Raw genomic sequence first — 9,440 nt, 5'->3', positions numbered from 1 at the left:
GGCCCCCGCGCGCCCTCCCGGGCCCCCCCGCCATGGCGCGGCCGCTGATGCCCAGCTCGCAGAAGGCGCTGCTGTTGGAGCTGAAGGGGCTGCAGGAGGAGCCCGTGGAGGGGTTCCGGGTCACGCTGGTGGACGAGGGCGACCTGTACAACTGGGAGGTGGCGATCTTCGGGCCCCCCAACACCTACTACGAGGGCGGCTACTTCAAGGTGCGCGTCCGAGCCGGCTCGGGGGGCTCCAGGGGTCTTGGGATCCCCCCTCCCCGCCTGCCTTTGGGCGCTTTGTTCCCGGGGCTGGTCTCCTCGGGGCTGGGGGGCTCCCCAAGGGGCCCCTGTACCGCGGGGGGGGGCCCAGGCTTCCTTCCTCCCCTTGGTATGGGCCGGGCGCGGCCGGGTGCTGCGCCCCGTGAGTCAGCCCGGCGCCCGAGCCGCTTCGGAGCAGCCTCGCTACGTCGGGAAGCGAGAAGAGAAAGCTCTGGGGCCTGCTGGGCGCTGCCTGGCTCAAGGGGGGGCGAAGGGACCCTCCGCTGGCATGGGCGCCCCACCTGTGGCTGTACCGTGGGGGCCCCTTCCTGGGGTGGCGCTGGATCCCATCCAGCGCCACAAAGGGGCTTGCTCTGAGCGCGCCGACTGCGTAGATTCGGGCGCGTCGGGGGTGGAAGGGACCTCGGATGATCGTCGGGGCCAGCCAGGAAAGATCACTGGGGGTCAGACGACCCCAGCGAGGTGCCCGTCCAGTCTCCTCTTGAAGATTTCCAGGGTAGGTGATTGCACCGCCTCTGGAGGGAGTTTATCCCACGGTCCGGACACCCTCGTTGTGAAGTTTTCCCTAATGTTGCACCTGAATCCGATCTTCCAGGAGTGTGGCTGTTACTCCTGGTTTTCCTCTCCGATGCCTTGGTGAACAGTTGCTTGCCGAGCCCTGGATGTTTTCCCCTGATGTAGCGGTAAGCTGCTACCAAGTCCCCTCTCGGCCTTCTCTTCTTCAGGCTGAAGAGTCCCAGGTCCCTCGGCCTTTCCCGTGCGAGTCTCTGATCGTACGGGTGGGCCCTTCTTGGGACTCTCTCAGAACTGGACGCGGTACTCCGGCTGTGCGCATGTCGGTTTAAAACCCCGGCACCCTTCACCCCTCGACTTCCTGGGGAGCCACGCAAGGGCTGCGTTGAAAGACAGGATGGAAACGCGTCAGTAGAGCGAACTGGCCTGTAGTCCTCCCTCTTCCTGCGCTGACTTCCTGCAGCCAGCCGGGCTCCAGCCTGCACCTGAGGATGGGAGTTCACGGGAGCAACGTTCAGAACCGCGTGGGGTTGTGGGGGGAGGCCGCGCACAGCATGACAAGACGTCCGTGTCTGCATTTCGCACTGAGCTTCTGGCTGCTGTTAGCTGACAGCTTAGCCTGGCCGCGCTGGCACAGTTGAGGTGCTGTTGCCAAGCTAAAATCAAGGTTTGGACAGGCAGACCAGCTCCTGGTGCCGGGCAGCTAGCAGATACCTCCCCAGTCCTGAAGCCGGAGGGTGAAAATCTCTCTCCTTGGCTCGCTCTAACCCTCTGTTTATCTGCTGCCTGCCACGGGACCCGGCGTGGGAGCACGAGACATGCCGTGCCGTCAGCTGGGCACAGCCACAACATTTGCAGGGGCTTATTTTTAGCACCTGAACTCGGTTGTGCTCGGTCTCGTTCTCAATGGGGACCAGCTATTTTTAGGGCTTGAATCACTGAGTGTTAAGCTCCGAGCGCCCGTCTTGGAGGCTGTGCGAGCGGCTCGAGGAAGCGATCGTTACCGCCGCTCTCCAGAACTGATGCGCAGCCAAAGCTTGATTGTCGGAGCCCGAGCGTCCCGAGTGCTGCTTGGGTTCGTATCGCGGAAGATGGCTCTCGATGGATGTTGAAGTGAATGGTTGGAGATGTTTCCTCTGGCATCTCTAACCCAGTAAATGGTAGATGCCAGGGAGGGTGTTAATTAGGAAATAAATTGCTTTAGAGGTACATGGTTCAGCGCTACCCCTATAGCATATCCACCCCTGCCACTGTCGGAGATGGGACGCTAGGCCAGCTGGACCGGGAGTCTGAGCCAGTACGACTCTTGTGTTCTCAGACTTCTCCTTTCCAAACCATTACGGGGGGGACGGCGTCTCTTTGCAGACGTGTTCAAGTGGTTGGTGGAGCCCCGTATGGTGGGAGGGAAGTTGTTTTCCTTTGTTCCATGTTTCCCACGCCGGCTTCAGAGCCATCGCCTGGAGTTCACCACCCCTATGGCGCTTCCTCGGCTGCACTGGGGGTATTGGGCAAGACACGTGTCCCTCTGCACTTTGCTTTTTTAGGGTATGCAGGGGAGTAAGAGCGGAAGGGATGTTGCTTGGAGATGGGTTCATGGCTTGGTTCAAGCCTTTATCTCGGGGCAGCCCTTGCTCTGGCTCGTGTATCTCATCATCAGAGGCCTTGGCATAAACTGCCCTTGGAAATCGCCCCCGCTCTCAGCTCGGTGGCTGCCCCTTTCCTTATCCAGTCAGTGGGTTTGGGAAGGGGACGTAGTCAGGAGTCCAGGACCTCTGACTGCTACCACCCATTGTCAGGTCAAGTCACTTAACCTTCTCACCATCTGCCCAACAGATCTGCCTTGCATGCTGCTTTAGCTGACACAGCTTGTAAGATCCAGTAGGAAATGGACTGGGGAGGAAGTCAGTTAGGGCTGGGAACAAGCTGTCTTCTGAGCTCCATCCCAGTCCGGTTTGTAGTGGGAGTTAGAGGGGAGATTTTAGACCCTTGAAGCTGACATTTGTTCTTTCAAGGGTGCGTCTTGACTAGCTCCTGCCAGGTGGATCCAGGTCAGTGCGCTTAGCCCCACGGCTGGGACAGCTCCATGGTCTGTCCTCTGGGTCCTGTGTTGACACCGGGATCTGCACGAGGAAATAAATAACGAGGGTTGTTTTCTCTGTGGGCCATCAAGCACAACAAGCCCTCATCCAGATGTCCGGGGCGGGGTGCTGTGGCCCGGGGCAGTGTCGAGGTTGGTGGAGGAGGGTAATTGCTGGATGAGCTGGAAAGGAAATGAGCTGATGAGTCTTGAAAGGAGGGACCCGGGCAGAACGATCAGGGAGGAGGCACCACGCACCAGCCTAGTTTTGATAACAAGGCTTGACCTTGGAGTGCGGAAACCCCCTGACCAGCATTGCCACTGCCAGCAAACCTGACCTAGTAAATGGCTCTCCCCACTTCAGACTTCCTCTATGGGCAGCGCCTTTGTGCCAGTGGGGCCCAGCTGCCTGTCCCCAAGCTCAGACCTGCTGGCATCGTTCCCCCTGCCAGTGTCTGATGGACAGTCCTGTACCCAGAGGCGATGTGTGGCATTTGGCAGCCCCCATTATCTGGAAGCCCTGTGGTCCTGAGTGTCCAGATGGGCCATGATGCAACTGAGCATCTTCCTTTTGGGATCAGGGAGGCAGGAGGGAGCAGGTTGCCCCCAGACCGTGACACCAAGGTCGCGGACTTGAACCCTGGTTGGACTAGATGGTCTCTTGAGATCCCTTCCAGCCTTATTTCTCTATGAAGTAGTAGAAGTCTTCTCTGCCTGGCCTGTGCCATCCTAAGGGGAGAGAGGGCATGGGATGTGCCTAGGTCATGCAAGCTGCGTCCCTAACCCTGTGGGCTTGGCATCTCCTCCCCTAGGGCAAGATGGCAGGGCCTTGCTCACTTGTTGTGTCCCAGATACTCTGAGCTAGCCTGGGCTCTGTCCCCTGCCCCTGCTCGGGGCCAGGGATAACAGCTCCCAGTCACACGGTCCCCCCCACCTTGAGGAAGTCATCACCCTCCTGTTGATGGGCAGGGTTGAGCCTGTGGGCTGGTGCTGCCAGTTCCGGGGTGGAGCGTCTGCCCCCAGGCTCTGAGCCCTTGATTACTTCCATCCTCTCTGAGGTACGTGGGCAGTCGGGGGGCTGAGCCCCAGCCCACGATGCAGCCTTGGGGCTGCCCTGAAGGGCATCCATGGGGTTCATCTGGGCCTCCACAATGCATCTGGCACCTGAGCCTGCTTCCTCCTGAGCCAGGACACTGACCTCTCCCCTTTCCATCGCAGGCTCGCCTCCGGTTTCCTGTCGACTACCCCTACTCCCCGCCTGCCTTCCGCTTCCTCACCAAGATGTGGCACCCAAACATCTATGAGGTGAGTCTCTGTGGCTGTGCTCATGAGGGCTCCCATTCAGCCACTGCTCTGGCTCTCAAGGGGCTTTCTGGGCTGGATCCAAGCACTGGGTGAAACCAGCCTGCATGTCACCAGGACCCCGTGCTGTGAGCAAACCTGCCTCAGCCAGCCCAGCCATGTCCTGGGCTTCGCTTGGTACAGCTCGGCCACCCTGGACCTGGCCTGCTCTGGCTCGGGCTTTTCCCTTCCTGAAACCTCCCCGTCAGCTGGACATGACCAGCTACAGGTGGAGCCGGGGACGAGCAGTCCGCCGGTCTTGCATAGTGGCCAGAAGCATGTTGACGGCACTGTGCGGGTGTGTACCAGGCAGGGAGGGGTATGAGCCAGCCCAGGGAGTGCCCCAGCTGGTCTGCTGGTGACTCACAGCTATTCCACTGCCTGGCACCTGCCTGGGCCATGAGGATCCAGAAGGCTGGTTGGGCAGAGTCAGGCTCTAAACTGCCTTTCAAGCCTGCTTGGAGCAAATGTCTCCCACCAACTGCCCTGGAGACCACCAAGGAGATGGGTCTCCAGGTGTGGAGGTACAGTATGGGGTGGGGGGGCTGCAATCTGGATCTGTCACAGCAAATGGCTTCATGGCTGCCCTGAGAGTCCTCAGAAGCCTGGGGGAAGCCTCGAGGTGCTTCTCGTTTTCGGGCACATGTCCTGAGAAACAGGGAGAGCCACGGGAGGGGTGCTGAGAGGTAGCAGGGGTTTATCATAGGCCGTGAGCAACTGGAGGAATTGGCGCCCTTCCTGGGCTGGGTTGTGGGGCTGAGACTCCCAGCTAAGCTCCGTCTCCCTGCACTTCCAGACTGGAGACGTTTGCATCTCGATCTTGCATCCTCCAGTGGATGATCCGCAGAGCGGGGAGCTGCCATCGGAGCGGTGGAACCCCACCCAGAACGTGCGGTAAGCTGTGGGGAGGCTGGCAAGGGAGCGCAGGGCTGCGGTTAGCAGAGCCCCTCCTTGGCATGGACTTTCAGCTCTATCTGGTGTCTGGCCTGCTCGTGGGCAGTGCCCACAATCACTGCTCGTGCAAACTAGGTGGGATCTAGGCACTACAGCCCTTGGCCCTGGTGTAGCGCTGTGCCTTCCTGCTCCTTGTCAGACCTGGATGGTTGCTGAGCCTCCCTCCCTGGTTCTAACTGCTCCCCTTACCCGTGCTCACCAGGACGATCCTCCTGAGCGTGATCTCGCTGCTCAACGAGCCCAACACGTTCTCACCGGCCAATGTGGACGCCTCGGTCATGTACCGCAAGTGGAAAGAGAGCAAAGGGAAGGACCGAGAGTACACGGACATCATCAGGTAAGGGGAGCGTGACTGGCACTTGGATGAGTTGGGGAGACATGTAGCTGAAGTCACTGCTCAGGAGGGCACTGAGATGCTCACACCTGGGCATGGGGGCAAAGGCCTTGGGGCTATTTCCACCACCACCACTCTGTTCTTCAAGGCTGGTGGTAGAGATCAGCGAGGCCTGGGTGACTGCCAGGTTGGCCGGGGGGGTCTATGTGCATTCAGGGCTCAACAGCCCTAGACGTTGAGATCTCATGGGCAGATCTGCACGTGATCACCCCATGAAGGATGGCTGTAGCATGAGTCCCGGTCTGCCCAGCCTCGGAGGTGGGGGAGACGCTTTCCCCATCTGCATCTTGGCTGCACGTGCAACAGCCCGTCCCCTGTAGCAGGGCAGTGCCCACCTTCCTGCCCAAAGGGGTTGGGCTCTTGCAGGGCTGGGGAAGCCTCACTGAGGGAGGGGGAAGTCGAGGCTGCTTCAAGGCCCGGTCCACCCACATCTAGACTATTCTTGCGATAATGGTGCCTGGGGCAGTCCTGGCCAGGCAGTCTGTGACACCTTGCAAAGACTTCAGGCTCCTGCCTGGCACCCTATGCCAGGATTAACCTATAAATACCTATGATCCCTCCGCTGCTATTGCCTCAACCCTGTTCTCACTGCTCCTGGCCCCTTGCAGGAAGCAAGTCCTGGGAACCAAGGTGGATGCAGAGCGGGACGGTGTGAAGGTGCCCACCACGCTGGCTGAGTACTGCGTGAAGACCAAGACGCCAGCCCCAGATGAGGGCTCGGACCTCTTCTACGATGACTACTACGAAGATGACGAGATGGAGGAGGACGACGACGATGCTGACAGCTGCTACGGCGATGAGGATGACTCTGGCAATGAGGAGTCCTGACGTCCCCCTGCCCACGCCAAAGCTCCTTTATAAACTCCTGAATTTTACCTCGGCTCAGATGCCCTGGTTTGAATCTCGGCTCGGTCGGCCCCGGCCCTCGCGCTCTACCTCACGGGGAGACTGTGCTGCTGTGCAAGAGAAACCACCGCTGTCTTTGTAAAATATAACCCTGTTTTATATGGGGGGAGGGATGGGGGGGGGGATTCACTGAGGTATTTTCTGTATCTGCCGGGATGTGGAAGCCGGCGTCTCTGGGTGGAGTGAGAGGGGATGTCTCCGTGGGGTGAAATTGGTCTTGCACCCTGCCTGGGAGAAACAGCTTGGGGGTGGCTACGTGGAGCTGGTGCAGCCTGTTGGGTGGAGAGGTGGCAGGGGCTGCTGTGGTCCTCCGCACCCCCCCCCCTTTACAAGCCATGGGAACAGTCCTTGCTCCCACTAGCCCCTTCCCTGCGCTTCAGGAGCCCGTTGGGCCCAGGGGCTGAGATCCCAGCATACACAACCTGGGCTGGAGCAGCTCCCTTCCTCCCTTGGGCCCTCCTTCATGGGGAAGGGGGCAGAGGTGAAGGGTGCCCCAGGGTGGATCATGGCTGCACTGACAAGCTGGGGGGGAGGGTTGTTTTTAAAGGGTGGGGGGTAGTTTTAACTCTTCCTGCTGCTTTGGGGGTTGTTTTGTTCTGTTTTGGATTTTTTTTTTTTTTTTTAAACTATTTAATAAAAGTACTTTTAAGGGAGCGGCTGTGCTGCCTTCAGTCATCAGAGGCACTGCTTGTACCAGGGTCGGGGGGGTCTGCCCTGAAGTCCACGATGATCTCAACCCTTAAGGAGAGGGTGGGGGCAGGTGTGGGGACTGCAGGGCAGGGAGGGGAAGGAGTCCAGGGATCAGTGATGCAGCAAATGTGCTGGTACCCTGTGGGGGGAGGCAGGCAGGGGCAGTGGACAGGTCAGATGTAACAGGTGGCTCTTGCTGTGAGTGGGAAGTAGCCAGGCCTCCCTGCCCGTCCTGTGGGTGAAGGACCGTCCCTTGCCCTGGGAGTGCCCGTGGTGGACTGACCAGGCCAAACGAGGGCCCTCGCTGAGAGCACCAGGTGTCTCTAACATACAGGATGCTGCGGTTTCGGTCCCTGCTCCATCACCAGGACCTGATCAGGGCAGAGTAGACTGGACACACGATGCGCCAGGAGGCTCTTGGCCTGGGCTGTGAAAAGCTAAAGACATCTGAGAGGCGCCGTGTCGCAGAGGGACGTCAGGGCCCTGAGATGTAGCAGGTGGGCGGAAAAGGGAGGTTCCTGACCTGGTAGATCTCTGGGGAAGATGGAGGGCATGGTGACTGGTTTTCTGGCTGCCTCCAACTGTTCATCTGCTAGGGAGTGCTGTGGGGTGGGGAGACCAGGGCGTGGATCCATCTTGGGGTGCTGGGACCAGGAGCCAGTGGGGCGGTAGCAAGAGCCTGGCTCTACCCCAGCCTATGCAGTACAGCTGGCTCCAGGAGGGGCCCTTCCTGCCAGGTTGGGAACTGGAGGCAGCTGGTTTCCAGGGGGGTCTGGGGTGTTTCACTGGGAGTAAGCTTATATGAGCCCCGTGCAAATCCTTCCCATCGCCCGTCTCTCCCGGGGTTCCTGTTGTTCCTGACCAACCCATCAACTCCCATCCCTTTCCTCTGCCTGACCTGCTCTGCTTTCTGCTCCTTGCCCTATCTGCTGCTGTGCTGCCTGTCTGTCCGTTACTCTGCCGTGTGCCACAGCTTGGCCGCCCTGACATAGAACAACCTCGGTGGATGTGGAAATCGATCCCAAGCATGGGCCTGACATCACGCAGGGACGCTCCGCTGCTCCAGGCACGGCCGGCAGGCTGAGCTCAAGGTAGGTGCCTCTCTCTGCAGGTTTCATGCTCTGTAACTCAACATACGTATTCTCCAAGGCAGATGTGACCACGTTGCCTGCAGCCTCTGGCAGTCAGGATTTGTCTCCTGCGTGGCAGAGGTGGATCTGGTTGTAGTGGCCCGAACTCCCCTCCCTGTCTGGCTGTGAGATTAGCAGCAACTCCTCCGTTGCTCAGCCCCTGCTCCAGTCTTGTGCCTGCTTGTGTGATTCCAGCCAGAGGCACCGTATGTAAGTGTGCAGGCATGTCCGTGGGACCTGAATTTCAGTGCTGAGTCTGACAGCCAGTGCTTAGCACAACACGGCATTGGTCCTGACCAGGGGACCTTGATGCTGCTCCAGTAACATGTTATTAAGAGCCCTTCTGAACCTATGAGAGAGCCAGCCGCGCTCTCTTCTGCTCCGGCTTCCCTGGAGACTGAAAGATCTCTCCTTGTGCCTTTGATCCGAGGTGGTGTCTGATGTGAGCAGCAAGGGAAGCATTGCGGCGCCTGGACCGGAGCAATCGATGTCAGCGCAGGCTGGATTGTGTTTGTGACTGCAGCTGTCTCTCTCCAGGGATAGGAAGGCAGAGACGAACCCTTCCTATGAGCCCGATCTGGCCTGAAGGTGGTGCTCTCAGCCAGCTGATCCATTGAGAGAGGAGACCTAGAAGTAAGGTAGGGCTGAAGCAACCTCGCCTGGATAGTGTGTGAGCAGCCAGGAGGGTTTTGGTGAGATCTTATTAAACCAACTGTGCAATTGGGATTGATGTTGGACAAGCTCTCGGGCACAAAGTGCCCTGCGTGGGTCGGCTGGGGTGGGGGGGCGAGCTTCCTACACCCTGCCTGGGCCCAAGCGGGGGTTTCCTTGAGGCAGAGGTGAGGCGCTTGGCGCTCTGTGCCATGGCAGAGCGGATCTGAGTGTGTAGCTCCAAACGCAGAGAGAGGCTGTAGGTTCTTCCACCAGTGAAACCAGGCTCTTGGCCACAGCTGTGACCACCCGTGACAGCCGAGCTGAGCTAAGGAGGTAGCCCTGGGCTCCTGCCTGGTTGCTGGGGCTGGGAGACTGTTCCAGAAATCCCTGCTGCATCAATCCCCTGGCTCTGGGGATCTCCAAGCAGTGCCCAAACGCACCAGGCCTGGAACCTCAGCTGAGGGCTTGGTGGCCTGGGAGGCTGTTTTTGACCCCCAGTGAATCGGAGCTGGGAATGG

The 9,440-nt window shown here is 59.4% G+C and overlaps 2 protein-coding genes across 3 annotated transcripts in view; both read left to right on the top strand.

Moving 5' to 3' along the window:
* Positions 1–4,150, top strand: part of TPGS1 (tubulin polyglutamylase complex subunit 1) — a gene marked incomplete at its 5' end in the record, with an annotated part of 8,896 nt that extends 4,746 nt beyond the window's left edge. Inside the window, one exon of the mRNA XM_006017574.2 lies at positions 4,072–4,150. The remainder of the gene's footprint in view (positions 1–4,071) is intronic.
* Positions 7–8,899, top strand: CDC34 (cell division cycle 34). 2 transcript variants are annotated; one of them, XR_003092553.1, is made up of 7 exons: positions 7–209; positions 4,072–4,158; positions 4,991–5,088; positions 5,351–5,485; positions 6,151–6,526; positions 8,112–8,229; positions 8,699–8,899. XR_003092553.1 is itself a non-coding variant. In XM_006017460.3 (5 exons), the coding sequence occupies exons 1-5, from the start codon at positions 33–35 to the stop codon at positions 6,368–6,370; spliced, it is 717 nt and encodes a 238-aa protein (XP_006017522.1). In that variant the 5' UTR covers positions 7–32; the 3' UTR covers positions 6,371–7,046. The 2 variants fall into 2 exon arrangements, 1 of the variants encoding a protein (XP_006017522.1); XM_006017460.3 differs by lacking the exons at positions 8,112–8,229; positions 8,699–8,899 and having other exon boundaries at positions 6,151–7,046.
* Positions 8,900–9,440: the final 541 nt, after the last annotated feature.

The sequence above is a fragment of the Alligator sinensis genome, unplaced genomic scaffold, assembly GCF_000455745.1.
Source record: "Alligator sinensis unplaced genomic scaffold, ASM45574v1 scaffold1295_1, whole genome shotgun sequence".
Taxonomy (NCBI): Eukaryota; Metazoa; Chordata; order Crocodylia; family Alligatoridae; genus Alligator; species Alligator sinensis.
Note: the sequence above shows the minus strand (reverse complement) of the source record. Positions and strands in the feature narration are given on the sequence as shown.

Coding starts and splice junctions, on each gene's coding strand:
- CDC34 (XM_006017460.3), top strand. CDS start 33: ATGGCGCGGCCGCTGATGCCCAGCTCGCAGAAGGCGCTGCTGTTGGAG. Junction 210..4,071: donor ACGAGGGCGGCTACTTCAAG/GTGCGCGTCCGA, acceptor TTTCCATCGCAG/GCTCGCCTCCGGTTTCCTGT. Junction 5,089..5,350: donor AACCCCACCCAGAACGTGCG/GTAAGCTGTGGG, acceptor CGTGCTCACCAG/GACGATCCTCCTGAGCGTGA.